At 38.3% G+C, this 23,205-nt stretch overlaps 1 protein-coding gene across 1 annotated transcript in view; it reads right to left on the bottom strand.

The window, feature by feature from the left end:
* Positions 1-1,094: 1,094 nt before the first annotated feature.
* The window catches only part of LOC144960584 (paired amphipathic helix protein Sin3a-like), a 71,644-nt gene continuing 49,533 nt past the window's right edge, over positions 1,095-23,205 (bottom strand). Inside the window, 15 exon segments of the mRNA XM_078893805.1 lie at positions 1,095-1,507; positions 3,165-3,298; positions 4,050-4,355; positions 4,828-4,992; positions 7,180-7,328; positions 8,291-8,538; positions 10,325-10,507; positions 11,886-12,055; positions 13,260-13,440; positions 15,111-15,354; positions 15,357-15,385; positions 17,034-17,146; positions 20,851-20,968; positions 22,091-22,274; positions 23,100-23,180. Coding sequence (XP_078749931.1) covers positions 1,175-1,507; positions 3,165-3,298; positions 4,050-4,355; positions 4,828-4,992; positions 7,180-7,328; positions 8,291-8,538; positions 10,325-10,507; positions 11,886-12,055; positions 13,260-13,440; positions 15,111-15,354; positions 15,357-15,385; positions 17,034-17,146; positions 20,851-20,968; positions 22,091-22,274; positions 23,100-23,180 — 2,638 coding nt within the window. The 3' untranslated portion in view covers positions 1,095-1,174.

Genomic DNA, 23,205 nt, shown 5'->3' with positions numbered 1-23,205 from the left:
TTGTACATATTTTTATAGTAGTAATAGTAGTGGTAGTAGTAGTTGTTGACTTAACAGGTGACCACATTGTAATATCGCCTAACAGGTGTCATGTCTTGTTCTACATATTATGTGTTGCTGTTGGTCGGGGACCCTTTATAAAACGCTTTTGAGCACGTTTAGTGGATATTACGTTATATAAAAAAGCCTCAATTAAAATAGGAAAAAAATGTGTAGTTTTCAGGGATAATAAATAACCTAGCTGACATAATATTACCCTAAAAAATCACCCCACTTGTCCTAAATACGTGAAAACAATGCTTTAAACTCCTATATCTGTCATCTGCATTTTTTGCCAAATTGGGACCTAAAATTTGCCATAATTTGTCCAAAAAATCCCCAAAATTTGCCGAGAAATTTACCAAAAAGACCAAAATTTGCCAAAAAATTTGCCGAGGACAACTAAGCGTTTCAGTAAAAATTAACACGCTATACAGAAAAAATATATATAAAAGACAATTTATTACATTTAAGGAAGCTACATTTATTAATTTACACAATAGCGTTGTTACTTAGCGTTATTTAGCAAATTGCCATTTGCGGCCGCAAAAAATGCAGATGACAGCTATATATGTTAGCTCTGGCACCAGAACTTCGATTTCAATCATATTTATTACATTAAAAACCTTTGTAGAGCTCAGAGAGGAGATGGATGCCATCGAGCTATACCAAGTCCACCGAAAGGATACGTGGAAGTGGAAGACAGAATTTTAACACAACACTTGACATGTCGGATCAGTCGTGCCCCAGTAGATTAACGACTGAGCTTAATGGCAGAAAGTGGTGAGATCTGTTTCCCCGTGTATCCCCCCCTGACGATCATCATCAGATCATGGGATGATGATGATGATGATGACGATGAAGATGATGATGTACAATTCACAGAGTGGAGCCAAAACATTCATAGTTCTACAGAATTTTCCAAGTGGTAGGGAGGTCTGCCCTAAACTGTTGCCTTTAAACTACCAATGATTTCATCAAGTAGACAGAAAAAGAGCATCCCTGGAGGAGATTGAAGATTGAAGCCAGAAGGAAGAAGGGGGGGGGGGGGGGGGGGGGGTGGATGGCGTTATTTAAATATTGTATGCCCAGATCCATGTGTCTATTTGAATTTGTGCTCTAAAAAAAAAAAAAACTAATCTCTATTGTGTGGGGAAGGGGAAGAGGAATTCTCTCCTGAGGCGTTGAGACCCCCGACTGCTGACAACGACGACAATGCCGAAGATGACGATGAAGACGTGACCGCATCCACCCACTCCACTTTGTACTTGAAGTAGAGTCTGTACGGCGTCACCTCTACGGCCTCCATCTCCAGGATGGTCGTGCGATTGGCCCGCGTGTCCGGGCCGACTCCGGACATCCAGCGACGACACAACTCCGCTTGGCTGAAGGTCACGTGACGGCTGATCCAGGGTCTGTGCCAGGATTGGAGACGGCTGTATTTAGCCTGAGTTACCCGTTTGTGGCACTGAGAGTTGGGGAATGGGAGAGGGGGAGGGGGGAGACAAAGGATAGGGGGGTGAAGGGGATAAACACTTATTTAAAATATTGGTATTGATGATGGCAAACTATACAAATACAAAACAATTCATTCACATTACAGGCCTGTAAATGGTTGGTGGAAAAATTGTCGGAACTTCGAACACGCGAAAATAGACAAATAGGACAAGAATATGGATTAATTTATACACACAACACAGATATGCCAAGTCAATTGACTAGTCAAATCATGTCACTTTCCCCAACTTATTTATAATGAGGTCCTTACTTTACGGTACAAAAAAAAAAAATCCCAATTATTTGAGAGAGTACCCACATTTGTGGGACCAGGTCTGAGTTAGTTGTAAAATGAAAGGAAGAACAATTCCTACCCTTTTGAAGGATGTGTATCTAGTGCTTGACACGGGAAGCTGCGTATCTTCGCTCCTGTTTGTTTGTGTTAAATGTTTACGCTGATTCTTTCGTTTATTTGGATTAATTCTTATAGAAGGAAGAAGAAGAGAAGAAGAAGAAGAAGAGAAGAAGAAGAAGAAGAAGAAGAAGAAGAAGAAGAAGAAGAAGAAGAAGAAGAAGAAGAAGAAGAAGAAGAAGAAGAAGAAGAAGAAGAAGAAGAAGAAGAAGAAGAAGAAGAAGAAGAAGAGAGAAGAAGAAGAAGAAGAAGAAAGAAGAAGAAGAAGAAGAAGAAGAAGAAGAAGAAGAAGAAGAAGAAGAAGAAGAAGAAGAAGAAGAAGAAGAAGAAGAAGAAGAAGAAGAAGAAGAAGAAGAAGATGGCGACGACGACGAAGAAGAAAAAGTTCCGTCTCACATCCAGACGGAACCAATGAATCCAAGGGAAGAAGAAAAGAGGGACGGAGAAATGCATGTGTGTCGGTAGCAAAATAGAGAGAAACGGTCCGACATACTTCTCTGCGTGTTAGTTATTTACTGACTAGGTGTGTGTTTGACGACTCGCGCGAACTTCGCGACCCTCTCTCGCTGGCTGTGGCACAGTAGCCAGGCAGTGAATACATCCACGTCTAGCCGAGCGTGTAGGTGACATGATAATATAGCTAACTGATAGACGGCCTAGTTTTGTCTTTGATGCGACAAATAAAAAGTTTTTTTGTTTTGTTTTTTTAAAAGTCGACGTTTGAAACGTAATAAAATCTGATTTTTTCAAGGAACGAAATAAAACTCTTTTATTTTATTTCTTATTGGTTCTGTTCTTTGGCATTACAAATTTTATTTTTACTATTAATTTTTCATTTTTTAATATTAGCACTCGGAAATCCGACAATAGTCGGAAGATTTACAGGCCTGAAATTATAAGGTAATGATGATAGAAGAGCTGCCAACATAAAAAGACAAATCTTTTTAGAAGCAGGATTTTTTTTTTATAGAGCACAAAAAAAAAAAAAAAAAAATTTTAAATACATTTTTTTCATGAATATTTTTAGCAAATCGAATTTTAAAAACTACTTTTTACTATAACCCTCCCATGTCCAATGATGATGATGATGATGATGATGATAACGATGATGATGATGATGATGATGATGATGGGTAAATCAACACAAGGAAAGTTTAAAGTTCAGATGAAATTTAAGAAATAATAGTAAGAGCAATACACAAAACAAACTACTTACAGCCATGGTGCGTGCCAGGCGACGGGGCCTGGCGGTCAGACTACCTGTGTTGATAAGGAATTGGCCCTTGGAGGAATTGGGGTGGAACTTGATACTTGTGTTATCCACTGTGTGGACACTTCGTCTGGACATACCTGGCAAAATATAGACAAAATATATAGTGTTTGATAAGGAATTGGCCCTTGGAGGAATTGGGGTGGAACTTGATACTTGTGTTATCCACTGTGTGGACACTTCGTCTGGACACACCTGGCAAAATATAGACAAAATATATAGTGTTTGATAAGGAATTGGCCCTTGGAGGAATTGGGGTGGAACTTGATACTTGTGTTATCCACTGTGTGGACACTTCGTCTGGACACACCTGGCAAAATATAGACAAACTAACATTAGCATTTAAAGTAATAAATTGATGATCTGTAAACATTATCTGAAGAAATGAACAACAAAAATCAAATGGAATGGAACCTTCAATTTAATTTTAAAAAGACACACTATGTGGATGTTTCGGGTTTCCCCTTTATGAACGTCCGGCTATGTGGTCTAGTGGTATGACACTTGCTTTCAGTTCGGAAAGTCCTGGGTCGAGCCTCTCTCGGCGCATAGTTGAGTCCTTGGAAAAGACTTCTTTACTCATATTCTCTCACTGTACTTAGGTGTAAAATGAGTACCTGGTCATTAACAGCGTTGTCTCTGTCCAGAAAAATTTAAATATCGCCTAACAGACGTCATGTCCCTTGTAAAGCGCTTTGAGAACGTTTAGCAGTTTAAAAAAAACAAAAACTCTTTTCTTGAATTTTTCTCTCCACTTTGTCTTGGCATTGTTTCAAAAAAATACAATTTTTTAATCAGATTTTTACGCAGTGGTCTGTAACACTAACTCACCATCGCTAGAAGATACAAGCTTTCTTCTCTTGGTAACTGGAGTATCCAAACCTTTCTCCTCATCATCTTCATCATCACCCAGGCCGCCGTCGTCATCACTTTCCCCTCTCTCTCCGTTATCGTCGTCGTCGTCGTCTACCTCCCTGGTCGCCGAGGCACTGGCAGGGGAAACCGCGGTCACGCCCGGTCTGCTACCGCGCTCGCTTCCCATACGGCTGTCGTCTTCCTCCTCGTCCTCTTCGTCGTCGTCCATCCCTTCCTCCTCTTTCTTGATTGGCCCTTTGTTTTCATCTTTGGTGAGTGAATCTGACAGGTGATATTAACAGTAATATTATTGTAGCCACTAAATTAAATGTAAAAATTTTTTTTTAAAGGGGGTGGGGGGGAACGTCAAAAAGGATTGTTAACTGGAGAGCACATCCCGTGATAGGCGGTTTTTAAAATCATTTGAATACACCTTTTTCCCATAAAATTACTCAAAATGGTCACCTAGATTACATATTTTGGATTTTTCAGTGAGTGAAGTATTCTGATATCTTTTGGAACAATAAACACGACAAATAGTGTGAAGATTTTTTTGGAAATAAGTGTGGGCATTGCTGGATTAACTTTTGAGATTCGGTACCTGAAAAATAAATAATTATTGGAGGGGGGGAGGGGGGGGGGGGTCTTTTTTAAAAATTGAAAATTGAAATTTTTATACTAATTCATATCTATTAATGTAACCTTGGTACTTAGGGGAGGGGGGGGGGGTTCTGATAATCTGTATGAGAAATACCTTTATTAGAGTTTTTAGCAGGCTTTGCCTTCCTGTTCTCTCCTCCCTCCTCCTCGTCCTCCATGTCCTCCTCCTTGTCACTGTCAATCTCCATCTCCTCTTTGATTTCCATCTTCTTCCCTTCCAGATCTTTCTCAGACTTCACCTTGATGGAATCCAACAGGTCTGAGACAAATAAATAAACAAATTAATTAATTAATTAATCAATCAACAAAAAAAGGCAGCGTGGCTCAGCGGTACGCTCTTTGCTTCGTGCCCAAAAGGTAACGAGCGACTACACGCCTCGTTGTCGTGTGGCCTTGAGCAAGTCACCTCGGCCTAGCTCACTTTGCGGCACTGCACTGCAGCTGACGCCTGGGTTATTCCAGTCTTCTCTTGGAAAAGACCCTAAAGACAAATTGGGGATGAATAAAGGGAATTTTATTTATTTTTTTTTTTTTAAAATAAATATAAGAATGAAAAAAGAAAACAATTTATATAAAATGCAGACCTGTCTACTTAAAAATCTAAAAATTCATAATTTTTAGGAGATAAAAATTGCTAAAACTTCAAAATCTTTCAAACTATGTATGTAGTCTGGCATCAACTTTCATTTTCAATTAAAATTTATTGACTTGAGAGATGTTCATGAAGTTCTAAAAATGCTCTAATTCTACCAATTTTTCAATTTTCAATTTTTTTAAAAATACCTCCCCAAAAAAATGATTTATCTTTCAAATAGCGAATCTCAAAAGTAAATCCAGCAATGGCCACACTTGTTTTCAAAAAAAATCTTCACACTATTTGTTGTGTTTATTGTTCCAAAAGATACATCAGTATCATAATACTTCACTAATTTAAAAATCAAAATTGTGTAATTAAAACTTCACTAATTGAAAAATCAAAAATGTGTTATCTAAACTTTTACTAATTGAAAAATAAAAAATGTGTAATTTAAACTTCACTGATTAAAAAATAAAAAATGTGTAATTTAAACTTCACTAATTGAAAAATAAAAAATATGTAATCTAAGTGAGCATTTTGAGTAATTAATCGGGGGGGGGGGGGGAGGTGTATTCAAATTGTTTAAAATTTTAAACGCCTTTGGGGGGTATGTGCTCTCCGGTTAACAATCCTCATTTACTCTATTGGGGATTGAACCCCCCCTCCCCCTCCCAACTTCCCTCAGTAGTGAACAGGAAAATTCAGGTACTGAATTCCTGATAAATATGATAAGAGTTGTGTTACAACTATTTCTTCTTTTTTAAAAAATTACATTACAATAGTGATTCGTGGGTTACTTGATCACACCAGAAATGGATAAACCACCAATCGGAAAAGCTTAGTTGGGAATTTGTATAATAGCAGTGCCAAACAGAATAATGTTTACGGAGGTATGTATCAGTTTGTTTTTGTTTTTAAGAGTTGAAACACATTAAGGTCATATCAGTGCCAGTAAAAAGGAAGAAAATGGGATAGTAAAAAATCCCAGAATTACCATTAAAGCACCCAAAGGGAAATTGGTTCAAATAAGAAACAGATTAGATTCCAAGATCAAAGTATTTAGTTTGAGATCACCTAAAAGTCTCAGCCAGACACAAGTCCAGGCCCCAACTAAGAGGGATACGATCAAATCTTTACAAATCATATATATTATGTAAACAAAACAATACAGTGCATAACAGGGAGATGATTTACAAGGAAAAAAATATCATCTCCCAAAACTCTAACTATACATTTGACTGTTTCCCTCTCAGCCAGGGTATCCGGCCATGGCCAGGACAAAACCAAGTAATCTCATTCCAAGACAAAGACATGTTGGAAAACAGATATAGGGGATAGAATACACAGTAAGTACCTCCCTGACCTCTATATGTACCCAGGTATGTATCAGTGTTTACGCCTCCTCCAAATGATATGTGTGCGTCCCTGACATAATCAGTCACATGGTGAAAATTTTTGTTTTTGCCGGGGTTTTTTGCATTTTTTGAAAGCCCAATGTCTACTGAGCATTTTAATCTTTATTTGATGCAAATCTGATGAATTTTCATTAAAGTTATGGTCATATGCATGGGCTAGGGTGTGAAACCCTAATTTTGAGAAAATCGCTTCCAAAGTTGACAAGAGTTGATATTAAGTATAATAATTTTATTTATTTTTACCTTCATAAAAAAAATTAAAATATTTAGGAGTAGAATTCAATTAAAATATTTCATCAATTTGTAGAAAAATGTTTGAAAAAATGATTTTTGATGAGAACTCATTTTCCATAAAAATTGACCTCTTGACTAAAATTGTCAATATCTACGTTCAAAGCTTTTCACCATGCGACTGATTATCTCAAGGACTCCCACATATTTCATTTTCACTCACTTTTGGGTTTTCTATCTTCCTCATCATAGTCATCATCCATCTCATCCTTCACTTCCTCTTCCTCCTCGTCGTCATCATCCTCTTCCTCTTTCACGTACATCTCCTGCTGAGTCTTGAAGGCCAGCCACTCTGAATTCCTCTTCTTATTTCTGTTTTTTTTTTAAAAAGATGAATGAATACAAAAGTATGTATGACTAAATGTTATGTATGCATGGTCCACATTCCTATATGCATGTGAAACATGGACCATAACGAAGGAGATAGAAAGAAAAATTGATGCCTTTGAGATGTGGGTATACCGAAGAATTCTGAGAGTACCATGGACCAGAAAGAAATCAAATATCCTGGTTCTTATTATTGCAGGTCAAAGGTCCAGAAAACTGTTGGCAGAAGTTAAAATGAGAAAACTGAACTATTATGGACACATTCGGAGACACGGAGACACAATACCATCCAAAGATCTGTGCTAGAGGGAAAAGTAGCTTACACGGGGCAAACCAAGGAAGTCCTGGATAGGAAATGTGGAGGCAACAACTGGCAAAAAGATAATCGTCTGCTCTGTAATGGCCCTTGAGTGTGAAGAATGGCGTTCCATGACATTCAACCTCTGTAGGGAGACGGAACTCCGGTAAAGTAATGGCCCTTGAGCGTGAAGAATGGCGTTCCATGACATTCAACCTCTGTAGGGTGACGGAACTCCGGTAAGGTAAGGTAAGAATGAGGATAATGCGTTAAGAAAAAAAAAACAAAATAACAAAGACTAAGCATGCCAAATATTTCTTTCTCTGCCTTAAGTCTGGATTTTAGGGGGCAGCGTTGCTCAGCGGCATGGTCTTTGCTTCATACCCAAAAGATACCGAGTTCGATTACCCGTCTCGTTGTGTGGCCTTGAGCAAGTCACCTAGCCCCTAGCTCACTTTGCGGTGCTGCACTGCGGCTAATGCCTGGGTTATTCCAGTCTTCCCTAAAGACAACTTTCCCCTTGGGGATGAATACAGGGAATTTGATTTATTATTTATTCTAATTAAAAACACGCTTATGCAGTTTTCTAGCTGGAGCCAAAAACTGGTAATTCTACGAATTTTTGGTAGCACAAGGCAGGTCTACTTACCTAACTAAATATATCGGTTTGTTGCTGGCCACTCTGTGGAGAAATTCCTCCTTCAGCTTGCCCTTGATAGCAGCAGCCGAAGTGGAGGCAGACATAGCACCGACTGCCGCGGATGGAGAGGCAGACGTCGAGGAAACTGCTGCGTACTGGGTGATGTAGTTGGACCATCCAGCAGCTTCCTTGACTGTCTCTGGATTATCTATGGGTGGATCCAGCATATCCACTTCCATCACGCCCGTACGGCTGTGCTGTGATAACAAAACAAACAGAATTTTAAAAATTAGAATTGTATTAACAACGACTATGACAACGGTGACAATATTAAAAATGATGATGATGAATAATAATAATAATAATAATAATAATAATAATAATAATAATAATAATAATAATAATAATAATCAGATAATAATAATAATAATAATAATAATAATAATAATAATAATAATAATAATAATAATAATAATAATAATAATAATAATAATAATAATAATAATGATCATGATCATGATCATAATAATAATAATAATAATAATAATAATAATAATAATAATAATAATAATAATAATAATAATAATAATAATAATAATAATAATAATAATAATAATAATAATATTAATAATGATAATAATAATAATAATAATAATCATGATAATCATGATAATAATAATAATAATAATAATAATAATAATAATAATAATAATAATAATAATAATAATAATAATAATAATAATAATAATAATAATAATAATAATAATAATAAATTATTTGTCCTTGGGAGCCATCTGAACAAAATTCCAAACTCATTTCTTTCAATCATATGAGTCCGATGAAAATAATTTCTTGCTACCTCCTGTAGTCTAGGATTTTTGTCTACTGTCGTTGAAAGCTCTGCTCTGTCTTGTACATCAGAAAAATAAAAATGTAAAATCGTCTAACAGGTGTCATGTCTCGTCATACATGTTCAGTAAAACTGTTGGCTTGGAGCCCCATGTAAAGCGCTTTGCGCACAGTCACAGTTAATGGATACTGAACTATATAAATGCTGAGTCAGAAGTTTGAGATTCTCATAATTAACTCCCTCAACCCTGACATCGACTATACCCGTCGTTTACCCAGGGTTACTTTTACCCCATGCCTATTTATTACATACATTTTTCTGAGACAAATTAAAGGCATGGTATCAAAGCTAATGTTCTTAATTTTTACATGTGAATGGTAGTTGAATAAAAAAATATCTGCACATGCTCATTTTTAATACATTTTTTTTCCAATTTTGAAAAGTAGCAAAAATCTCTAGGATTGAGTGAGTTAAGCTACCATTGATTCTTCATGCTTTCCATCCCGTCTTCCCACACGCGGCTATGTGGTCTTTTTGTATGGCACTCACTTTCAAACTTGGTCCAGAGGTCGAGTTTCTGTGCTGCACTGAGCGCGCATAGCTGACTCCTTGGAAAATACTCTTTTAACTCCCATTCTCTCGTCGTACTCATGTGTCAAAATTAGTACCTGGCCATTAACCGCGTTGTCTCTGTCTGAAAAATAATGTAATATTGCCTAACAGGCTTCATGTCTCGTCCTACATGTTAAGTGTTGCTGTTGGCTAGGGACCCCTTGTAAAGCGAATAGCATGTTTAACAGCATCTAATCTCCACAAATGGGGCTATATAACAACACCAACATGCCAAGCCTGTAACGCTCCAAATCAGGACATCGACCATGTGGTACTTCACTGTCCATCAACATCCATAGAGGGCGGCTATCCTGCTATCCACAAAGCTGATGACGACTACATCAAATGGCTGAATGAGTCACACTTGGAGGTGTGAAGACCACACGACCCTACTACTACTAGTGGATATTGCAATCTATAAATGTTCAATTTGTTTTTTTGTTGTTTTTTTTTTTTTTTTTTTTGGGGGGGGGGGGGGGGGGGGGGGGTTCCACTAGTTCCTTTAGCCCTGGAGTTCCCAACATCAACAACGTTGAGAAAATTGAATCAAGAAAAGGAAAAGAGAAGTGAGTTGAACTTACAATGACTACTTTAAAGGGGCTTTCATCCCCAAGGATGGTCTCAGCCTGACGCAAGTACGCCTGTTCCAAAGTGGCCCGCTGGTGAAGCGTGGCCCAACGGCCACCTGCCCCACCTTTGTTTCTTTGCTCCTCGTAAAGTTTGGTCAGGCGGTATGGAAGCTCGTCTATGACAAGGTGCTGAACCTGAAATGTGTGTGGAAAGTGAAAATGGATAATGGGTGAATGGGTGGATAAGGAGAGGGGGGGAGGGGGGGGGGGGGGGGGTTGGTTGAAAGATAGATTGGTGGATAATATATATATATATGGATGGACAGATAGGAGAATGGATGAATAAAATAAGGAAGATTGATGAATGGGAGAATGGATGAATAAAATGAGACAGGACGATTGAAATATTAAATGTAGATGTACAGAAGGATAGCTGGATTAATGGATGGATGGATGGATGGATAGATGAATAGATGGATGGATGGATGCTCCTCATACAGTTGGTATGGAAATTCGTCTATGACAAGGTGCTGAACCTGAGTTGTGTGTGGAAAGTGGAAATGGATAATGGATGAATGAATGGATTTGGGGAGAGGGGGGGGGGGGGGGGGGGGGGGCTTGAAAGATAGACTGATAGACAATAATAGGTAGATGGGTGGAAGGTAGAAATATGGAAGAATTAATTGATTGTTATATGGGTGAATGGATAAATAAAATGAGACAGGAAGATTGAAATATTAAATGCAGATTTACAGTAAGGCTCAATGAATGGATGGATGTACTGATGGATGGAGGGAGGGATGGACAGATGGATGGATGGATGGATGGATGGAGGGGTGAGTGGATGGATGGATGGATGGATGGATGGATGGATGGATGGATGGATGGATGGATGGATGGATGGATGATGAAGGGATGGATGGATGGATGGATGGGATGGATGGATGGATGGGTGGTTGGTTGGTTGGATGGATGGATGGATGGATGGATGGATGGATGGATGGATGGATGGATGAATGGGTGGTTGGTTGGATGGATGGATAGGTGGATGGATGGATGGATGGATGGATGGATGGATGGATGAATGGGTGGTTGGTTGGATGGATGGATGGATAGGTGGATGGTTGGTTGGATGGATGGATGGATGATGGATGGGTGAATGGGTGGTTGGTTGGATGGATGGATGGATGGATGGATGGATGGATGGATGGATAGGTGGATGGATGGATGAATGGAGGGGTGAGTGGATGGATGGATGGTTGGATGGATGGATGGATAGGTGGATGGATGGATGGACGGGATGGATGGATGGATGGGTGGATAGATGGTTGGAAGGATAGATGGTTGGGGGGGGGGAGGGGGATGGATGGATGGATAGGTGGATGGATGGATAGGTGGATGGAATGGGTGGTTGGTTGGATGGATGGATGGATAGGTGGATGGATGGCCAAATGTTATGGGTGGGTAAGAGACAAAAGCAAATGACAGATGGATGGACGAAGAAACGGTTGAAGTGATAAACTGATGGATGGATGAACAGAACTGACAACAAACTTGTAAAAAAAAAACTGACCTGTCGGACCATATTTTGGACCACTTTGTCCATGGTGAAGAACTGGTAAGCCTGTATTCCATACATCTCGCGCATGGTGTCTTCATACTGGCTACTCTCCAGGTTTCCGTCCAGCACCGCCATCACCATGTCCAGAAAGTAGGAATAATAGTCCTCAACGTCAACCTCCACTGTAAGATAAGAGATAAGATAAGATAAGGTATACTTTATTCATCAAAAAAAAATGGAAATTCGTTTACAGACAAGGCATGCATGAAAATGTATAAACACAAAGTTGAGAATCTATGGGGACAATGTATATATATATATATATATATGCAAATGCACAAAAATGTAAAAATATAACCAAGAACCAATAGCAACACTTTATATATTAATTTGATAACTTGAGATAGGCCATACCTCTGGCCTCTAGTCCGAACTTGTGTGTGTATATTTAAAAGATAGTATTTAATTTAAATCACAGTCGGGCGTTAAAAATTTGAACACCATGTGGCAAAAATGAATTAAGGTGACGTGTTGTCTTTGTTTTTATAGATATAAGGCGACGACTCCTCATGGAGAACATAATATATTTGTGAAAGGGGTGATCGCCATCCTTCATAACTTTCTCCATTTTACTTAGATAAAATCTCTTGAACAGTTCTTCCACATTGGAAATTGGGTGAGTATAACTCCTGTCTTTATCAATTATCCGATCAATTTTCTTAATGTCGCAAATACTGGCATTTCCACACCATGCTGTAATACAAAAAGTAATTACGGTCTCCAAAATGGATATATAAAAAATAGGGTGCATAACGTTTTGTCTATGTCAAAGTCTGAAAATTTCCTAATAAAATACATTCTTTTGTTCAATTTAGAGATAACAGCATCGGTTTGTAAATCCCACTGCAATTTATTGTCAATTAAAATACCCAAATATTTGTAAACCGAAACTTGCTCAAAAGCTTGATTGTTAATTTTGAGCGGACTGAAGGAATTTGTGTTCTTTCTAAAATCAAAAATCATTTCTTTGGTTTTTCCTACATTTAATTTCAGGGAGTTATCTTCACACCAACCAACAAATCTGTCGATCTCAGATCTGTATGCCGTTTCATCATCTTTAAATATTAACCCTTGAAGGGCAGTGTCGTCAGCAAATTTTAAAATTGGGACCAAGTAAAATACAATAAATAAATAAATAAATAAATAAATAAATAAATAAATAAATAAATAAATAAATAAATAAATAAATAAATAAATTAATTAATTAAAATTTTACAAACAAAAAAAAACAAAAAATTTTTCCAACTCCGATTCTTGTGTGACTATGTGGTCTTGTGGTACGACATTCGGGAAATTTATTAATTCATTTTAATACATCCAACTTACAAGGGGTTCTCAATTTAAGGGCCAGAGCAACCGATTCTTTCCTTTCCTTCTTGGTGAGAGACTCCTCCTGTATCAACTTCTGTGTCAGCGTGTATACCTTGAGTAAACGAGCACACAGGATGTGGTGGAGGCGTAGGAATATGTACCACGTTGTATTACACATCATCAATGTGTAGTTGTCCTTTGGAAAAAAAAAGTAATAAAGGTAATTCAAATTCAATGGAGGTGTAGGAATATGTAACACGTTGTATTACACATCATCAATGTGTAGTTGTCCATTGAGAGAAAAAAAGAGAAATAAAGGTAATTCAAATTCAATGGAGGTGTAGGAATATGTGCGGCTATGTGGTCTAGTGGTATGACACTCGCTTTCGGATCTGAAGGTCCTGGGTTCGAGCATCGCGCTCGGCGCATAGTTGAGTCCTTTGAAAAGGCTCTTTACTCACATTCTCTCACCGTACTCAGGTGTAAAATGAGTACCTGGCCGTTAACAGCGTTGTCTTTGTCCGAAAAATTGTAATATCGCCTAACAGGCGCCATGTCTCGTCCTGCATGTTATATGTTGCTGTTGACCAGGGACCCCTTGTAAAGCGCTTTGAGCACATTTAGTGGATATTGCGCTATATAAGAGCTCGATTTTTTTTTGATTTTTTTTTACCACATTGTATTACACAACATCAATGTGTAGTTGTCCTTTGAGAGAGAAAAAAGAGAAAAAGGTAATTCAAATTCAATGACCAAAAAATTTTCATTAAAAAAAAAAAAGAAGAAAAAGGTATGTGAGGAATGACAAGCAATGCACATTATTTCTAACTCTCCACATACTCCTCTCCCCCCCTGTTCACCCAGCAGTTACTGGGTAGATGGGTTTGTCAAATCTGGTGGAAAGTATTTTGCAATAGACTAGCATCCTATCGAAAGTGTAGCAAGCGATTGCTATTGACCGTTTCATGCTATAGAAACCGGGATAAACTTCAGTTCTATGGGCCTAACGGCTCTGAAGGAACACATAGAAAATAACATCCAAAAAAATGCACAATAAAATAAAAAAAATTTAAAAACCCCCCAAAAACTGAGAGCATTTATGTAGTACAATATCCACTATTGTGCTCAAAGCGCTTTTCAATACAATTTTAAAATGAGATAATCAATTAATAATGTTTTTTGTTTTTAAGGGTTTTACGGCGCTTGCAACACATATAGGTTATATCAGCGCCAGTAAAAAGGAAGAAAGTGGGATAGTAAAAAGTTCTAGAATTACAATTAAAGCACCCAAGAAAAAGTAAGACAAAGGGGAACTGAGAACAAATAGGGTTCAGATGTAGATTCCAAGAGCATACCACCAATGTACTTAGTTTGAAATCACCTACAAGTCTCATCCAGACACAAGCACAAAATCCAACAAAGAGGAACACACTCAAATGGTTACATTATACATTCAAAATAAGAATAATAATACAAAACAGACAGATGATTTACAAGGAAAAAAATATCATCTCCCAAAACAATAACTATGCATTTGACTGTTTCCCTCCCAGCTAGGACTCCGGCCAGGAGGCAGGACAAAGCCAAGTAATCTCATTCCGAGACAAAGACAGAAAGCATGCTGGAAAACAGATATAAGGGGATAGAAGACACAGTATGTACCCCCCTGCCCTCTATGGGAGGTCAGGATCCCCACCCAGAATCAATTAATAAGAAATAAATCACTAACATATAAATGTATCAATAATAAAAGTAATTATTAGTAACATGATAAATATATAAACATTAATTAACTGATTAACAGTATCTTTTTCCTATTTTTAAAAAGACACAATAGGGAAAACTAAAATCGCTGTCGGTACTGACCTGGTCTCCCAACAAATTCTCCTCCTCCTCCGTTTTCTTCTCTCCATCTTCCCCGTCTCCATTGACGGAATCTTCCTCTTCCTTTTTGACAGTGAGCGGCGACCTCCTGGCTTCGTCTTTCATCCCGTTCCTTCCATCTTTCTTCCCTCCACCCCCTCCTCCTCCTCCACTTCCGTTGATTGTAACTGCATTCCTCTCTCCCCTTCCTCCCCCTCTCAAATTATCTGAGTTTCGAACAGCTGAAGAATTGCTTTCCTCCTCGTCTTGATCCATGTCTGATGGCAAGGAGAGAAAAAACAAATGAAATGGTAATAGGCTTCTGTGACAAAAGGTATTTAAATTTTTTAAAAATTTAAATGAGCTTTTATATAGCGCAATATCCACTAAACGTGCTCAAAGCGCTTTACAAGGGGTCCCTGGCCAACAGCAACACTTAACACGTAGGACGAGACATGACACCTGTTGGGCGATATTACAATTTTTCGGACAGAGACAACGCTGTTCACGGTCAGGTACTCATTTTACACCCGGGTACGGTGAGAGAATGTGAGTAAAGAGTCTTTTCCAAGGACTCAACTATGCGCCGAGCGAGGCTCGAACCCAGGACCTTCCGATCCGAAAGCGAGTGTCTTACCACAAGACCACATAGCCGCACAGTTTGTTTTTAATGGTTTTACAGCACTTACGCCTCATTGAGGTCATATCAGCACCAGAAGAAAGGAAGAAAATGGGATAGTAAAAAGATTTATTTTTTTTCCCTCAGACTAACAGATCTATTTTTTCCTCTCAGATTTAATAGATCTATTTTTTTCCCTCAAACCAACATATCTATTTTTTTCCCTCAGACTAACAGATCTATTTTTTTCCCTCAGACTAACAGATCTATTTTTTTTCCCTCAGACTAACAGATCTATTTTGTGTTCCCCTCAGACTAACAGATCTATTTTTTTCCCTCAGACTAACAGATCTATTTTTTTCCCTCACACTAACAGATCTATTTCTTTCCCTCAGACTAACAGATCTATTTTTTTCCCTCAGACTAACAGATCTATTTTGTGTTCCCCTCAGACTAACAGATCTATTTTTTTCCCTCAGACTAACATCTATTTTTATCCCTCAGACTAACAGATCTATTTTGTGTTCCCCTCAGACTAACAGATCTATTTTTTTCCCCTCAGACTAACAGATCTATTTTGTGTTCCCCTCAGACTAACAGATCTATTTTTTTCCCTCAGACTAACAGATCTATTTTTTTCCCTCAGACTAACAGATCTATTTTGTGTTCCCCTCAGACTAACAGATCTATTTTTTCCCTCAAACTAACAGATCTATTTTTTCCCTCAGACTAACAGATCTGTTTTTTCCAAGAGATATAATAGATATATTTTTTCCCTCAGTTTAAATTATCAGATTAAACTTTTCCCTCAGCCTAACAGATATGTGTTTTCCCTTAGATTAACGGATCACAATCATAATAATGTAATGAATCTATAAAGTGCCTAGTTCCAATCAAATCGCTCTCTGGCACTTGACATCGACATATCATCATATCCAGTACACATTGCATATATAACTGACACATTGATGTGGTCTAGTGGTATGACACTCGCTTTCAGATTGGAAGGTCCTGGGGTCGAGCCTCGCTCGGCGCATAGTTGAGTCCTAGGAGAAGGCTCTTTACTCACATTCTCTCACCGTACTCAGGTGTAAAATGAGTACCTGGCCGTTAACAGCGTTGTATCTGTCCGAAAAAAAATTGTAATATCGCCTAGAAGGTGACTTTTACATGTCCCGTCCTACATGTTAAATGTTGCTGTTGGCCAGGGAACGCTGTAAAGCACTTTGAGCACGTTTAGTAGATATTGCGCTATATAAAAGCTCATTTTTTTTTTTTTTACATGAAATACACTACAATCTACTGACCTTCCCCAAGGTCTCCGTCGTCATCGCTGAGTTCTCCCTCGGAGCGAAGAATAGGTCGGGTACAAACTGTTTGATGAGCTGTTTGATGCGACATTTGGTCTCTTTATCTATACCTGGGTAAGAAACAAAACATTGGTTTATTGTTAAGGGGCGGTTTGGGTCTAATTATTAGGAAAATCCTTCGAAAAATTGATTTTGAGATTTTGGTGGAAAATTATTTTTAATTATCCGAGAAATATATAGTTGAAGTCCAAATTCGTAAAGTAGACTATAAAGGCACAAAAAACACAGTCGAAAATGGTACAGATAGTGAGAAAGTGTGAAAAACGGGAAGTTATTTTGCTATTTTCTCAAAATGTCATATTTCTAAGGTATGGTCCTGGTTCGAGCCTCGGTCTCAGCATATTCATGAATGTCTTGAAAACTTTCCACATTATCACAGATATAGGTGTAATGTACCTGGGTTGTTAAAGGTTGTGTTTTCGAAATTTAATCTAATTGCTAATTTAACTCATTTGTCCATACATTGTTAAATTTGTTGTCTATTGATTCAAGGACAGCCGTAAACCTTTGAGCATTGAAATACACAAATTATGACCTTCCCAAGTGTCTCCGTCGTATGTTTTATGTCACCCCATCGGACCGCAAAATAGGTCGGTATCAAACAGTTTGATAATTGTTTGATGCGACAATTTGGTTTTTACTATAATGACGATGAAAGAAAAACAATCATTGGTTTATTGTTAACGAAAGAGTGAAAATGGATTGTTTTTTGTTTTTATTTTAAGGGTTTTACAGCGCTTGCAACACATTAAGGTCATATCAGCACCAGTAAAAAGGAAGAAAATGGGATAGTAAAAAGTTCTAGAATTACAATTAAAGCACAAAAGAAAAGGTGAGACAAAGGGGAATTGGTTCAAATTAGAAACAGGTGTAATTCCAAAAGTACTCTATCAAAGTACTTAGTTTGAGATCACTAAAAGTCTCATCCAGACACAAGCACAGGTCCCCGCTAAGAGGAACACACTCAAATGTTTTACAAATCATATATAAATAAAGAAAGCATAACACAGTGCATAACAGAGAGATGATTTACAATGAAAAAAATATCATCTCCCAAAACTAACTATACATTCGACTGTTTCCCTCTCAGCCAGGGATCTGGCCAGGACCAGGACAAAACCAAGTAATCTCATTCCAAGACAAAGACAGAAAGCATGTTGGAAAACAGATATAAGGGGATAGAAGAACAGTATGTACCCCCTGCCCACTATGGGAGGTCAGGAACCCCATGAGCTGTTTGATGCGACATTTGGTCTCTTTATCTATACCTGGGTGAGAAACAAAACATTGGTTTTATTGTTAACGAAAGAGTGAGAATGGAGAGGCTTCGTATGGGAACAAAACAGACAATGGACCTTTCGGGTACAAACCCTTCGTCAGCACAACAGTACACAAATAAAATAATATTTTATTTGTTTTCCACGTTTATTTGTGTACTGTTGTGCTGACGAAGGGTTTGTACCCGAAACGTCCATTGTCTGTTTTGTTCCCATACGAAGCCTCTCCATTTTCACTCTTTCGTTAGTATTTTACGATCACCGGCTTCAGGCAACCCCTACCATTTTCTACATTGGCTTATTGTTATAACAAGGAAATTCAATGAATATCCTTTTGCATTACAATTGAAATTCATCATCATCATCATCATTGCCTTTTTCACCCTGGGTCAAGGTAACAGTTTCCATCCTCTATCCTGAGCTAACTTTTTTATCTCGTTCTTATGTCTTATCACTTCTCTGTATATCAGCTTCTTTAATTCTTCTCCATGTTCCTCGTGGCCTTCCCCTTGATCTTCTGCCCTGAGGGTTCCAGTCCAATACTTTCCTTTGTATAGTGGAGTCATTCTCTCTTAGGCTGTGTTTAAGACAGATGTTTACACTCTGACTGGGGTGACTAGGCAAATCGCTGTGCCACTGTGCCCAGTTCCTTCGGTTTCTTACTTAAATGAATTTTTATTTCACATTTTTACTGACAGATCTTCATTATCTGTTCATTTTACCGACCATCAAGAGGTCTTTCCGATTGTCAAGGGCCCTTCCCAATCAATTTCAGACCGAAGTTTCAAATTTCCAACCAATTGGATTCAATAGTCTGTCACGTCGCTCAGTAATGGCGGCCATCTTCTAAACATAGAAAATTTGTAATTTTTATTCTCCATGCTGGCTAGAACTTTTCATATGTCTTGTGATCAGAATGTGTAAAAGTCAAAACATAATCATATTTATAATGTTTTTTCCCCTCTGGATACGCTTTTATGCTCTTCGGAGAAATATTTCATAAGGGCGTCCACCATTGTTCCGATAGTTTAGAGCCACTTACTAAGTTACCATGCGTCATTACGAGGGAAGTGATGTCACGACTGTTGAAGCGTATTTCAAACTTTCAGACTTCCCTGGCCACTCCCAACTGTATAGGATGCGACAATGCAATAATTTTCTTTGCTCCTTTCCAATGACAACCGCACTCTTATATTATCATGGTTGCCAATCCAGGAGCCAAAAATTAACGGAACTTTTTACACAAACACACTGACAGACCAGACCCCTTTCTGAGCACTGAACTTGTAAATAGACTTTTTGTACAGTAGTGGGACAGCGTGGCTCAGCGGTACGGCCTTTGCTTCGTACCCAAAAGGTACCGAGTTCGATCACCCGCCGCGCGGTGTGGCCTTGAGCAAGTCACCTCGCCCTAGCTCACTTTGCGGCGCTGCTCTGTGGCTTATGCCTGGGTTATTCCAGTCTTCACTTGGAATAGACCCAAAGACAAATTTCCCCATGGGGATGAATAAAGGGCTTATTTATGTTTACTTACCTTCTTCCGTTGAGCAGATGATTGGAAAATATACTGAGAGTTTATATAACGTATTGAATTCCGTAAATATATACAGAAAATTGGCAACCCTGTATTATATTGTTCGATTTCTCTCATGGGCCAATACAATGTTTGTTATCAGATTCATTATATTGATGATACCAGTCACTGATTTTTATACACCTGCCTACTTGAAAACTTAATTGAAAACGTAAAAATTCATACTTCTCATGAGATATTTAAAAAATAGTAGCCACTATAGTTAACTTTATAGATCAACAATTTACTATCACAATTATGTAGCCCGGCACCAACTTTCATTTTCGATAAATTTTAATGTTTTATAAATACTCGTGACGTTCTGATATTGAAGTCAAAATTTAGTAATTTTAAAATGAGTGCTCTAAAGAAAAATTCACCCCAAATACCGGAGCATACTCAATGTCTCAATCGTTTCTATGTTATATGTTTGTGTTGAGAATATTGGCTATTAAGCTTAAATGCTGACCAACTAACTTCGCACCGTTTGAGTGTGTTGAACCCGTGACCTCAAGAAGTCGGGAAGAGAAGGCTCTAATAAGACAAAGGTTAAAAGCGACCTTTTTTGGGGTCGTGGATAGTTCATACGGTAGAGTCACGATCTCCCCAGCCAGGCAAAGGTGTCATACCAGTAAGATCGCGGATTCGAGCCCCCATCACCGCCCCGAAATTTTTATTCTCTGTTGTCTTCTGGCACTTTCCTACTCACTTCATTTCTTGTGCTCTACCAACTGAACTTTCAGTAAGTAGGGAAATAATGATAAACAAAAAAAGATAAAGATATCAGATGACAGGAGATCAAATAATAAATTCTATGAGAGAAGCCTTTAAAAAAAACAATAGTCTCCATTCGGGTTGTACAACATAGAACCACAAACTCTGTCATCACAAACATCAACCTTACCTGTTTGTCTTTTGACGTGATGTATGATAAGTTTGGCAGCGTCTTCTATCAGAGAACGGTTTTCATATGAATATGACAACATTGGACCCTGAGGGGTGCTCTCTTCATAATCAGCTCTCTAGGAAAAGGAACAAGAAAAAAAGTAAAAATACAATCACCATCATCAAAGTTCGACTATCCATCCTTATTGTGTGGCCTTGAGCAAGTCATCTCGCCCTAGCTCACTTTACAGCGCTACACTGCGGCTGATGCCTGGGTTATTCCAGTCTTCTCTTGGAATAGACCCTAAAGACAAATTTCTCCTTGGGGATGAATACAGGGGATTTTATTTACTTATTTTTTTATCAACATTATCAACATCATCATCAGCTGAGAGTGGTGAAATTGTTGAATCAGATCTCAAAATTATCATTCTTTTATTAACTTATCTCTCCCGTAACAGTATATTTTCATACTATTGTCACTATAGTGCTATAGAAATCAGGATAAACTCTGGCTCCATGAGCTCTACGGCACTGGTGGATTACTTCTTTTTATATTAATTCTTTATGAGTTCAACCTGTGACCTTTGTTGTTTTTTTTTTTGGTGGGTTATTATTATTATAATTTTCATTCATTTATTTTTTTATTTTTTTATTTTTTTTGGGGGGGGGGGGGGGGGGGGGGGCAGGACCAGCAGCAAGTACTCTCATTCCAAGACATAAACAGACAGCAAGTTGGAAAATAGATATAGGGGGATGGAAGACAAAGGTAGTGCCTCAAAAGACCCCACCCAGAACCTGTGATCTTAACCCAAAAAAAAAATAAATAAATAAAAAATTCACAAGAATAAATCCTTATTTAATCCTTGTGCGGCTATGTGGTCTTGTGGTATGACACTCGCTTTCGGATCGGAAGGTCCTGGGTTCGAGCCTCGCTCAGCGCATAGTTGAGTCCTTGGAAAAGGCTCTTTACTCACATTATCTCACCGTACTCAGGTATAAAATGAATACCTGGGCGTTAACGGCGTTGTCTCTGTCCGAAAAAAAATTGTAATATCGCCTGACAGGCGTCGTCTCATTCTACATGTTACGTGTTGTAGTTGGCCAGGGACCCCTTGTAAAGCACTTTGAGTACATTAAGCGGATATTGCGCTATATAAAAGCCACCCAATCTAAAGCCCAATTAAAATAACTGGAGGGGGCTTTCACCGTTTGTCAACCAATCATTTATTGAAATTTGGTCGAGGGAGACAACTTACCTCATCATAAACGGTTTCAATTTGATTTAAGAGTGACTTCCCCCTGATGGCCTTGATGTCGTGCTGTTTGAAGTTGGCCCCCTGGTGGTCCAGGGACTTGAGGTAAAACTTTTCGTTCTGCTCCTTCCACAGTTTGTTGAACTGTTTCTGGGCCTCTCTCCATTCTTCGTCCTTAGCTTTTAATCTAATAATAATAATAATAATGAAATTTATTTATATTGCGCCCAATCCTCTATACAATAAAGCTCTTGGCGCATAACAATAACTTCAATCCATTCAAATTTCTCTCTCTCTCTCTCTCTCTCTCTCTCTCCTCTCTCTCTCTTCTCTCTCTCTCTCTCTCTCTCTCTCTCTCTCTCTCTCTCTCTCTCTCTCTCTCTCTCTTCTCTCTTCTCTCTCTCTCTCTCTCTATCTCTCTCTCTCTGTCTCATCTCCTCTTTCTTCTCTCTTTTCTCTAACCTCTTTCTTGCTCTCTCTCTCTACTCTCCTCTCTCTCTCTCTCTCACAACACACACACACACACACACACACACACACACACACAACCTTCCACCATCCAACTATTTAACATATTTTTTTTTTTAAGTAATATATATATCGGATATATATTTATATATATATTTTCTTAGTTCAGATGTTGGTCTAATAGACAAAGGCATTTCACCAAAGATAAATTGTGCGGCTATGTGGTCTAGTGGTATGACACTCGCTTTCGGATCGGAAGGTCCTGGGTTCGAGCCTCGCTCGGCGCATAGTTGAGTCCTTGGAGAAGGCTCTTTACTCACATTCTCTCACCATACTCAGGAGTAAAATGAGTACCTGGTCGTTAACAGCGTTGTCTCTGTCCCAAAAATTTGTAATATCGCCTGACAGGCGTCATGTCTCATCCTACATGTTATGTGTTGCTGTTGGCCAGGGACCCCTTGTAAAGCGTTTTGAGCACGTTTAGTGGATATTGCGCTATATAAAAGCCCAAGCTCAAGTTTTTAAATGGATAGAACAGACTTACCTCCTAAGAACCAAGGGTACAGCCACAACAGGGTTTTTCTTCAGACCTTCAATAATGTCATGGGCCTTCTCACCGTATATTCTGTTGAAAAAAAAATAGAATAAAA

The sequence above is a fragment of the Berghia stephanieae genome, chromosome 15 (genome assembly GCF_034508935.2).
Source record: "Berghia stephanieae isolate SIO BIC M18660-M18661 chromosome 15, UCSD_Bste_1.3, whole genome shotgun sequence".
NCBI classification, from domain to species: Eukaryota; Metazoa; Mollusca; class Gastropoda; order Nudibranchia; family Aeolidiidae; genus Berghia; species Berghia stephanieae.
Note: the sequence above shows the minus strand (reverse complement) of the source record. Positions and strands in the feature narration are given on the sequence as shown.